The 12120-nt window shown below is 32.5% G+C and overlaps 1 protein-coding gene across 4 annotated transcripts in view; it reads right to left on the reverse strand.

Moving 5' to 3' along the window:
- Positions 1-249: 249 nt before the first annotated feature.
- The window catches only part of ADGRL3 (adhesion G protein-coupled receptor L3), an 888015-nt gene continuing 876144 nt past the window's right edge, over positions 250-12120 (reverse strand). For 2 of the 4 annotated variants that reach the window (XM_033214561.1, XM_033214562.1), the window contains one exon: positions 761-8443. In XM_033214561.1, the coding sequence (XP_033070452.1) occupies positions 7644-8443 (800 nt within the window). In that variant the 3' untranslated portion in view covers positions 761-7643. Of the gene's footprint in view, positions 8444-12120 lie in introns of all 4 variants that reach the window. The other 2 variants (XM_033214560.1, XM_033214563.1) reach the window with 2 other exon arrangements.

Genomic DNA, 12120 nt, shown 5'->3' on the forward strand with positions numbered 1-12120 from the left:
ACTTTCTATCTTTCTGGAAAAGAAAAATTGCCTTATAGACGCCTCTAGTGGCAGCAGTTCTCTGAAAACAAAAGTTAAAAAGATCTTTCATTATATTTTCAATGCATGAAGGGGAGGGTGGCAGGGTGTGAGGTAGTGGATATAGGAAATATATTAGGAATCCACGTTTCAGTTATTATCCTGAAATTTGAAACACTATCCCAAAATCAAAGTTTTGGTAATACCATATAATAACAGTAACTACATCACTTCTTGTTTACTGATATTTTTATTGAGGTTTGTAGCTGATGACTTTACATGTGATTGTACAGAGCATTTAAGGAAAAAGAAAAAGGATGTAAAGGTTGTACAAGGGAAATATCCAATAGCTTGAAATCTGGTAGGTGTATATGAAAAGAATAACGCCATGTGTAAATATATGAGGATCCTAGGAGACCAAAGCCACAATAGCTATACTCGTTTCTAAAAAGTGAGTTTTCTTATCAACAAGGAGTAGGACAATTAGTTGTTAGTTTTAAAAATAAACTATTGTTTTTTAGAAAGACGTATTTTGAATTAGATTTAATGCTTGGCAAGGAGGAAAACAGTATGGAAAAACTTCCAAGTTATCCATCCACTTCCAATGCATTCGCAGAAATCAGGTGAAGGCAAATCAACTTGACTCTACAAATCTTGATTTTCTAGTTCACAGGCAAAGGTCAGTGTTAAAATATACAAACAAGTGATACTTTATAAATGAACACATTCTGATTGTCTGTAGTTGTTTCAAGACATATCAGTTTTTATTATTTAGGGTGATGAAGGAAATCTTTATTCTCAAATGAGACATGAAAACGAAATTTGAATGTTTTTTCTCATTTTTATTGATTCAAAATGTCATTCAATATGTAAACCAGTTTGACAACTTGAAATTCAGGGCATTAAAAAATACTCCAGAGGACTAGGCACTGATTAGCCTAAGAATATACTCTGTCCTAGTCACTGTATCCTGAGTTCCAACCCCAAAGACTTCTACCTACTGCTAAAGCATTGAAGATACTGACTTAACTTTGTCAAACATCTTTTGATAACAATCAATATATTTCATTTTGAAGTCAGGATCATTTTGCCTGTTTTACATTCAGAAGAAACACAGGGATTTTTAAACTTAGAAAGCTATTTTAGTTCTTGGTTTTAAACATATTTCCTTGCCAATTTAGCATGAATTTTTGTAGTCTTGGATCACTGAGATGAACTTAACTCCTTTAAGATTTAAAATCCTCTGATTTTGGACTAATTGTAAATCTTTTGTAACCTCATCTATAGATCAAAGAGTGGAGCATCATCATTTAAAAATTATTCAATCTGAATGGCAATGTTTAAATTGTATAGTTAGAAGCCTGCTTTACTTTCCCCTTCTTTCAAACTCTTTCCTTTAGTATTCTAGAATGAAAGGAGCATTAGGAATACTTTTAGATGCATTTAGATTATGGAGTACTTTGATAACCCACCATGTACAACTGCATGTAGAATTTTATGAATTGACTACAATAATTAAAGGCAGAGAACTTGAGAGTAATATTTGGAGCAGAGTAGTTATTTGTTCAGTCTCAATGTAATATTCATATATATAATAATAAATTATTCTATAGTATGAATATTGCTTGGTTATGAATTATTTTTTACAATGTACATAGTTCTAATATAATATTAATTTCATATGTATTAGAAAAATTCATAATAGAGCTCTAAAAGGTACAAAGCTACTAAAAGCATTAGCTCTGTTGGTGTTGAATAGAGTCAGCAGATTAGAGAGTGAAGATGAATTGAGACAAAATACTTATATTTAAGAAACATTTATAAAATATTGATGTTTCCTTGAGACAAGGTATAGCTAGATAAGAAACATCTCAAGAGTGTTTAAAGTATTTACTGTTTCTTGTGGAATTAGCAGAATATTAGAATACAAGAAACTCCAATTTTACTTTTTGGAATACACCTGTTAACATTTGGCATAGTCTATAAGATTTTTATCACTACAAATGACTTTATTATTCTTTCCTGGGAAACTTTTCTCTGTAACTCTAGTTTAGGTCCTGTCCCCTCACCATAAGCTTGCTAACTTGTTTGGTTTCTGCTCTTCCATTGTTCATACTGTAGTTGAAGAGACTTGTTTACCCCAACAGAGGTTTGTTCATGTATAGTCATTCTTGATTTCTTCACATAAGTCAAAGTTCTTTCACAAACCTTCTTAAAAATTAGTTTGCATTTACCTTTGAAATACTCTAATGGGACACAAATCATCAAATGAGAACAATGCTCTTGACACACTACTAACAGAAAAAGAAACATCAAAACTTAGCTGAAATCAAGACATTTGAATAATAACTTACAGGTGCTAGATGTGAAAGAAATGCTGACTTAAAATTTTTTTTCAAATAAAGAAGGGATAGCAATATCTTTCCATGACGTTATGCAAAGCTATATTAACTACCTGTTTTACTGCAGAAATCACGAAGTTTTAAATATCGTAAACAAACTATTTCTTCTGCAGACTGTAAATAAGTGGAATATGTGTACAGGTGAAAGTTTCCCTTTTAAACCAAAGAGAGTGTAATCAGTGTTAATTAGTAAATAAGAAAGTTTCTTCTTATGGCCTAATCAGGAAAGAAGCAACTACCAACACATTTAAGTTCTGCTAGCCTACAAATGAAAATTTAGTTGTTTAATATTCTTCAGATATTATAAAGAACATATTTGCTGATTACAAAATTAAATTTAATGTTGGGATCCACTGAATACATTTTATGAACTCAAAAAAGCTTCTTATGTAAAATTCATTTGCACAATAATGCTTCCATAATCTATTGTGCAATGTTGCTGCTTTGCTTTTGTGCCTCCATCTTCCTAATTTAATGATGTGCAGAAATCTAACATAAGCTATATTGAAAGCATTACTTAGAAATGCATAGTAATTATGTGGTAAGTTAAAATTATGAATCACTAGAAATGAACTAATTAAATTTTAACACCTTGGTCTACAATATACTGGGAAGTTCATATATATTGTTATTTTATCTCAAAAATTTTCTCAGAGAAGAAAGTATATTCATGTCAATATCTTCAGATCTGCTCAAAACTAAAAACATTAGACTTTGGGTTTTTGTTTTTTTCACTCTCTAAGTGAACTGACATGCACTGTAGTTTTGTAGTGTTTTTTTCCCTCCACAATACATCACAGGCTAAGTGCTGTGGCTCAAACCTGTAATCATGGTTACTCAGGAGGCTGAGACAGGAGGATCACTTGAGACCAAGAGTCTGAGGCTGCAGTGAGTGGGATTGTGCCACTGCCCTTCAGTCTTTGTGACAGAGCAAGACCCCATCTCTTTAAAACAGCAGAAAAATCCAAGCAGTAGCACTTTGGTACAGTACTGATAGACAAATTCTAAAGACAAATTGTTTCTTCATTATTAGGGGATGATATAGATTAGTCTGGAGTTGATCTTTAGACAACTCATAAACTATTTTTCCTCTCCCTTTTGGTCTTTACAGTAATGTAGAAAGTCAGTCAAAGTTTTTAATGTCATTCCTTAAAGTAAGCAAGCTTGACAATAACATTTCAACATGTGTTGGGGGTCCAGGGAAGCTGAAGACAATGCCTAAAATTAAATATGTGGGTCCTTTATAAATGTTACTAATTCCCTTATATGCTTATATCTATTATGAAAAGTTTTGTCATATCAATCAATATTGATAAAACTCTTAAACCTAAATCTCAAAGATCCTTTCCTTAATATGTCAACATTTTTAGTTATGATGGATATGTTAAAATACAGATGATAAACTACATCTTAATTTAGAGGCATTGTGAATTTTTTTTTTACAGGAAGTTAAGGATATTTCCCTTACCTGCTTTTTATTAATGTATTTTCCTGATTATTGTTACTTCAAGATAATTGCTCTGTCAGTTCATTTTTGTTATTATAATTATTTTAACAGTAATTTATTATTCAACTTCAGTGTGTTTAATTATAATACAGTGGAAACAGGAAGGGGTGCCCATAAAATTTAATTCCAACCAATTTCTCCTTCACCAAATTTGGACTTTGCCACAAATATTTATCAATTAGGAACAGGGGCTGTGCAACAATCCATCAGCTTCAGAATTAACTGAACATGAGGTCCATTAGCTAGTGTCCCTGATAAAGTATCATGTGAACTAGACTTCAAAGAGGAAAAACAACCAAGTCTAAAAATGTTATAAAAATATTATTTGACAAGAAAGTAAACGTGTTTGTTTCAGTGGCATAAGTTTTACTTCTAACTGGCTAAATAAGCTGTATTATAGCTGTATAGTGTATCTGTTTGATGGAAATTCACTTCTTACTTGAAAGTCAGATGAACCCATAAAAATATACAGATAAGCAGATCATAAATGTCTCAGGATATTAAAAAAATTGAGTCACAAAAGATGGTAGAAAAAAGAAAAATTTAAAAATCATTAATCATCAACAGCTCTATAAGAAAATGTATATGAAGAAGATTCAAGTTCAGGAATTCAACCCTTGCTAATGTAAACAGGGCAAAATGAATACATTAGATATATGCAAATTTCTATTGAAATGTATGTAAAATTAGTTCCTTTATCCACTTTAAATTTTTATTATGGTTACATAAAAGTCGCTGGGGAATTCTCTCTCTGTTATAATCTTTGGGATCTTAAGTCTCTCTGAAAGCATGCCATTTATGATATATAGAGTTCAACAATCTCACTCATTTTTCTTGATGCAAGAGCGCAGTAGTAACTTTATATGCTGAATATTCTTCTGCACCAGTTTATGTATGCAAGTGATCTTTCTTCAACTTGGTCTATGTAGAGCTTGAGAGGCTACCTGCTTCAATTTTCCATATAGAAACACAAAAATAATGGGCAGGGAGGTAGCAATGTCAGAATATCAGCAAGCTGAATTGAGGTAGTTTCCCCATTTTTCTGTGAAACCAGCTTCTTACTGACAGAGATACTTTCATGTAGGTTACTGTTTGACAAAACAAGTATAAGTGCTCATAATCCACAGACCACATTTGTGTTTCTGAAGTTACCGTAAACACATCTAAAAAGAATTCTTTTATTGCCAAATGTATTCTACGTATCAGGTGGGTTAAATGCCTTGGACGTGCTAATATTGCCATAGTGTGGTGTTAGAAAACCGAATTATCATTAACGCTTGTCATTCTCCTCCAACATAAAATCTGTAGACTTAAAAAATATTCATGCCAATTGACTAAAAAGGAATGATACATAAAATATTTTGAGGTGATGCAAAGGTTATGATGCACTCTGGCCCAGCAGAAATTTTTTTGTCATGTATTTATAAACTATATACAGATTATTGGTCATTCTCTAAACTTGGTTTAAGATAGTCATTTATAGACGGATAGTGTTTAGATTTTTGAAAAAGGAAACCCCAAGATAAAACACACTACAGGAGAAATTATAATTTGGCAGATTCCTTTTAGCTTTGCCCTAACAGAGGATCTGTACCTGGACACTGCTATAAAGGATCTGCAGTAATGAGAGATCTAGAAAGTTTCTTGGAAAGAACTTCTTTATCTTTTCCTATTTCCATCACATAGAATAAGAAAAAAACACAATAAAAGTCTTATTATATCTTTATAAAATGAATATTCTCTTTGCAGCTTTTAGCAAATTCAGGAAATTTGAATTTCTAACATCAAAATGGAATGTACAAAGGAGGAAAAAATATGACTCACCCAGACCCCAAATTTGATATTTATATCTCTGATTGAATCTGGTTTTAAAGGTAAGCATAGTGACTGCATCTGGTTTATAGATAGCAAATAGTAACATATATGTTAACCTGCTCAAAATTAAGTGATGCATCTGATTTCAGCCAAAATAAACATGCGCATTCCATTTTTCTGGTTTACTTTGTATGCAAACCTGTAAGATTTTGTGCTTAGCTTATTCATCTAGGCAGAGTGATTTCTTTTGCATGGCTCATTTGGGCCATGGAGGATTAGCAAAGTTTATGTATTGAAAACAGAAGGAAAGAAAGGCGAGAAAAATAAAAAGACTAATTAATCATATAGTACATACATCAATACAATATCTTCTAAATCTCAATCAGTTGTTTATTGGTTGGCAAACAAGTTTCACTTTTACAACAAATATTAGTAATGAGGTCATCCAACTTTGAGACCATACAAAATGGATCATAAATTAAAAAAAAATTATATGTGCTGCTAATTTACCTTTTGTATTCCTACATTACTCAAAATCTTGTCAAATAAATAAATTTTCCTGTTAATAAACAGAAGACTTTTTAAAAAAAAAAAAATCACTTCAAAATAATTTGACCTTCTAATTCTTACTACGAGGGAGTGAATTTCCTCTAAAAATTGGTAGTGCAGGTGCCCACTTGGGGATCAGACTGAGCATTAGCACTTTAATGCCTATGGAAAACCGTTTTCACATGCAGAAGCCCCACTAGTTCTATAGACACCTTTTGACTTCTAGAATCATAGCTAGTGTCCTGGTGATGAACTGCTTGCCAAATATGCTTTGCATGACAACAGATGTGCCCTGTAAACATAAAAGTTTGTCCTGCTCTAGTTTGCAAAAAACACTGTTGGAAATATTCTGACTGCATAAAGATATATAGTGAGGGAAGGAACTCTAATTTTATTTATTTTATTTTTTTGTAAAAAATAATTTGTTTGCATTACTAGAAAATGATTCTTATAAAGTGATAGTTTCATTTATTTATTTTTTGCCAGGCAAAATTTTAAAGGAAAAAAAGTCGAAAAAGAAAAAAAGAAAGAAAATGAAGAAAGAGAAGGAAGGAAACTTTGCTCTCTTACTGGTAGACAAACTTGCAAGACCAGCACAAAAGAAAAAGAAAATTTTTTTTTCTACTACATTAACAGGACTCAAATTCTGGAGGAACAGAAAGCAGACTATATGTGCAATGCTAGTATCTGTACATTACATAGAAATTGTTCAACTTTTTTCTGCCATTAGTTTTATCATCAGTTAATACAGCAAATCATAAAATATGCATTTAGCATATAATTCTAGAATTCCCCTCCATTTCATTATTAATTTTGTTGTTTTATTTTGTTTTCCACAGCTATTGCAGTTGTGGTGAATTCAGGTTGTGAGTGACCGAAAACCCTATGTGATTCAGTTTTGCTTTGCTTTTATGTTTGCTTGTGCAGCACTCCAATCTAGATGCAGCATTGTTACTAATTTCAGACAACTGTTCTGGCCTTTTAAAAAGCAGGTCCTTGTAATTTTAGTAACAGAGCATCAGAGATGTTAAAACATACACAGCGTAATTCAACAAGGCCACAATGAGTGCCATTTTCTTCATATCTTGTTCATTAACATAATGAAGTCTCCATCTGAAGGGGAAAGGACAAGAAAGGATGGGGAACAGGAGAATTTTAGCAGTTATCTTTCTCCCTTGGGCTGACCTAAAAATCCCATTAAAAAAAAAAAAAAAAGTCTGAGAGTTTGTGTTTTTCTTTTGAGGACAGCATAAAGATTTAGGAGTACACACATTATTACCACTGCTTATATCAACTCAGAACAGTCAACAAGATGTTAGCAGTTTTGTTGGTTTCAATTTCTGTCTCATCTTCTATAGACTAGTGACCAAATGAGCAGGTCCTTTTGAACTTCCCTCGGGAGGGGTCCCATCTTTGTTTGGAGGAACTATAAATCCATCACTGCTGCCGCGACCTAGCTGGTAGTAAGTATGCAGCTGATGGACGTGGTTTCTGGAGCCTAGGTTTGGCATGCTTTTGTAGTAAACATCTTCGGCATCACCACATTTGGCCGGTGGGGGTTCGGTCTGGGTGCTGGTGGTAACACTCTCTGTGGCGGCCACACCAGCCAGTGTCGGCATGCTGGTATAGAGAGAGTCTCTATGGGGTGACTGGAGATCTTCTGTGTGCTCGTTGGTTAGCAAAGGGAAAAAGCTCTCACTGTGGTCTTGGGGGATCCGCCTTCTGGTATAATGGTGTGGCTGGTGGTTCTCGGTGGAGTATACTCTTGGGGGCAGCAAAGGAGCGTCAGATTCTTCATGAATGAGTTCCAGGCCCAAACTCTCCTCGTGGTTAAACGAGGTGGCATCATCCAGGACAATGGCATCTTCTTCCCTTCCACTGCCAAGGTTATTCACCAGCTTGTTCATCAGATTCCTGTTCTGTTCGCTGGAGCGCTCGTGGTTGTTCAGGTAAGAAGGGATATAGTTGGAAGTGAGTTCCTTCAGAATCTTTTTCTCTAAGGCGGTCTCGTTATGGTTATAGCCACGGTCTATGATTTGCACACAGTTGCTCAGGTATTCGCCGCTGGCAATGCTGTAACTATTGCCATGGTTACCATTCAGTGGTAGAGTATCCATGACACTTGTATCCCTGGCATTGTTCAGAAGCCCCTCTGAAAAAGATTACAAGATACTATGACATTTATATCCAACAAGTCATAGAACACACACACAAACACAGAAGCAAAAACATTCATCGACCATGAAATATGTATAAATTGCTAGCATTTACTTAAGCATTAAATGTTTGGAAGGAAACCTAAAATATTATTAAATCTATATATGTGTATAATTGGACCAGTGATTGAAATCATATAAATGGGAAAATCATATTTAAAGTAGATCTTTAAAAGAATTTTAAAAAACCTATAAATTATCAATTTGCAATTGTCACACAAACATTGGCTGACATTATTTGAAGTATATTTGGTTATAACTTGACAAAATAACACAAAATTTTGGTGTAGTCATTCATAGCTTTCAATTTATACACATCAAAGTCAGTTAAATAATTCATTACCTTTAATTTTACATATTGTCTTAACATCAAAATAGGTATAATATTAACATAATTCATGTGTGGTACTTTGAATATACTGGTCAAAAGTAAAAGTAACAAGCAGTATCTAATAAATTGATACTTAATTTTGTAAGATTAAAAATAATCCCTACATAGAAAACCACAAAAGGATTATGTTAAATTTGTCAGAATGATGAGGTCATGAAGTAATGTTTAGTCAGATAAATGGCACGTCAAAAGAATTGACACCTAGGAATTTTCAAAACAAAAGTATTTGGATTTACTTTCCAATTTTTTTTTCTGTTATAAGGACTTTGGCTGTTATTGTATACTATGCTATTGTATACTATCCCATCAGAGATTTTTTTAGGGTCATTAGGTAATACTACAAAAGAATGTGTAAAGACACAGGTATCTGGTGCCTAAAAACATTGTGTCAGTATTAACGTTACCATTATGTAATGAATGATGGATTTGTGTGCATGTTAAAGTTTGTGTTTAAAAGAGGATAAACATTTTATTCTGGTAAGAAACAGCTGCAGTGAAATAAATCTGACCACATATTTCTTCAAGGTTTTAGCCTTCCCTTGAACGAACAGAAATCCGAGAATCTATAGTAGTTTCATAAATCACTTCAAATGCAACCACAAAATGAAAAAAACACATTTAACCAATACTGGTAAATAAGAAAGGGTGTTTATTTACAGAAAAATTAATTGGAGAATTCTATTAAACTTCTTAATATATTGGTAACTTGTGAAAATATAGCATTCATTCTATATCTGTGATGCAGTTATTTATCAAAACTCAACTAGTTTCATTACTGGTTTAAATTATGTGTTTCAAATATGTCAATTTTTATTTGGACTCCTGATGCATACTGTGTATTCAACTAGGACAGTTTTCAAAATTAGCAATGCATAAATTATATTAATAAGCAGCCATCACAGACATAGGATGAAGCAATTAATTTTCATTTTATATCTTGTAGACAAATCCACAATGTTAAGAAAAAATAAAAGTAAATGCTTCTTAAAGGGCTGTATGTGATGGGTGATAGCTTTTGCAGAAGCTGCTATGGTATGCTTGATGGCTACGGTTGGATGGCTGATGCATTGAAACATGTGTTTATTATTTCAGTTTATCAATGCATTAGGTAAGGGCTGAAACAGCCATAGTAAAATAAAGTGGATATGTTGCACGTGACACATTTTTATGATGGAATGTACTAATAAAAATTAAAAGTTTATGAATTACTTAGCAAAAATAAATGCTTAATTTAAAAACAATTTAACTCACACAAACATTACATGAAACTTAACAACTATGTTGATTATGTGACAATAAAAGAATCAGACAACAAAGGCGTCTAATCTCTATTAACATATATTTATATAAGTTGATTCATAGGCTTTTTAGTTTTTAAATTGTGAGATGAACTGTTTTTAATAACTACATCATCTATATGTGATGCAATAAAAGTGAACTAAAAAAAATTACATTTGATATGCAATGTTTAGCTTTACTCCCATACTTGTCTCTCTGTAGGGCTCTAAACGACAGCATGAAGAAAAGGAAAGAAAAAACAACAAGTAAGCTTACAGCGACAGTAGAAGAAACATGAGTAAAAAGCAAATTGATGATATGCAGAAAAAAGAGTCAAAGGAAATAATTTCCACTGCCCCAAAATTCATGAGTCTGGGTTACATGATTTATCATAATTAAAAATACTGAAATGTTAGTTAGAAAATAAGAAATTCCCCTTAACACATGCTAATATAATGAGTCTTTTAAAAAGTGTTTCCACCGTTTGTAAATTTCAAACAAATACACACTTAAGATTATCACATAAACCAAGGAGAGTAAAAATTTGAGGGCAGACCATGACTATTTTCACCAATATATTTCAATGTCACATATGTGTGTGTATGTTAGAGTATACCTGCTTCAAGGAATGTTATTTAATTTTAAATTTTTTCAGTAAAAGTATAAATAAAATCTGAAGCTTTTATACACAGAGAAACCAGAGTTGAAGACTTTCATAATTGTGTTCATTTTTTCCCGCCTTCTGTATCTTCTCTTTTCCTGCACAAAAGTTATTTCCCTATTATATATATATGAATTTTTTTATCAGTTTTAAATAAAAACTGATGAACATTGTCATTTTTGGAACTCATATTCAAAGGCTGTGTAACTATGGAGGAAAAAAGATTAAACGTATTTATTATTCTGAATACAGGAAATGTGAGAGGGGAAAAATGCAACCAACAATATTAGGTTTTCTTCTGGATTGTTGCACAATTGTATGCGATCAAACATTTTGAGAGTTGATCCTTTAAACAACAATCCTGTCCAAATTATTTTTTTAAGGGAAAAAACCTCTTAACCAGGTTAACAGAGTTGTTCTTGCTGATTTTGTCTACAAAAAGACTAAAGTATCATAAAATAAAAACCAGCAAATTCACCAGGCCAGATCATTGCAAAGGGTTCTATCTTATTATAATTTAATGACAGTTTAAAGAGACAGTTTTGGTACTTTAAAGGCTGATTTGCTTCTCAGCGAAAAGATCAACAACATTTCAAAATGCAAAGGAAATCTCTTTTAAAGTTTCAAGAGTTTAAGAATAAGAATTTGAAAGGAAGGGCCAAGCCAGTATATCAAGAGATGTAAATGCTTGGAGGCTCACTATGGCTCATTCCTTAAATGAAAGCATTTTAGAACTGGAAAACACATGAGAGATCACTGAAGTTCAATTCCCACTTTTCAGAGAAGAGGAGACTGCAGCCCAGAGGGGCTGAGCCTTTATCTAACACCACACCCTGCTAATATGGCCGAACTGGGATCAGAAAAGTCTTCCAGACTTCTTCCAATTCTGTCTGTTTCAATCTCCTTCACTTCACATCTGCCTTAGGCTTTGAATGCTATCACAGAAAATCTATTTATATACATTCTAAAATGATCTTGTATTCTTACCAACTGTAATATATTCTTCACTATATTCCATTCTAAGACTATGTTTCTTTAAAGTTTTAGAATTGAATTAAACTACTTTAAAATGTAAATTATTTTAGTAAAATCATGACTTCCTCTCTAAATTATGTTTTGTTGACAGGTTTTTGTATAACGAGATTTATCTTTACAAGAATTAAATTCCTAATACTGACAAGAAGATAATGGTCCAGAAGTACTCTGCATGAAATTCAAAATATTTCCAGATAGACTCGGAATTCAGTGTAATAAAAGTATATTATTCATCTTCATTTCTAATT

The sequence above is a fragment of the Trachypithecus francoisi genome, unplaced genomic scaffold (assembly GCF_009764315.1).
Source record: "Trachypithecus francoisi isolate TF-2019V2 unplaced genomic scaffold, Tfra_2.0 Lachesis_group1, whole genome shotgun sequence".
NCBI classification, from domain to species: domain Eukaryota; kingdom Metazoa; phylum Chordata; class Mammalia; order Primates; family Cercopithecidae; genus Trachypithecus; species Trachypithecus francoisi.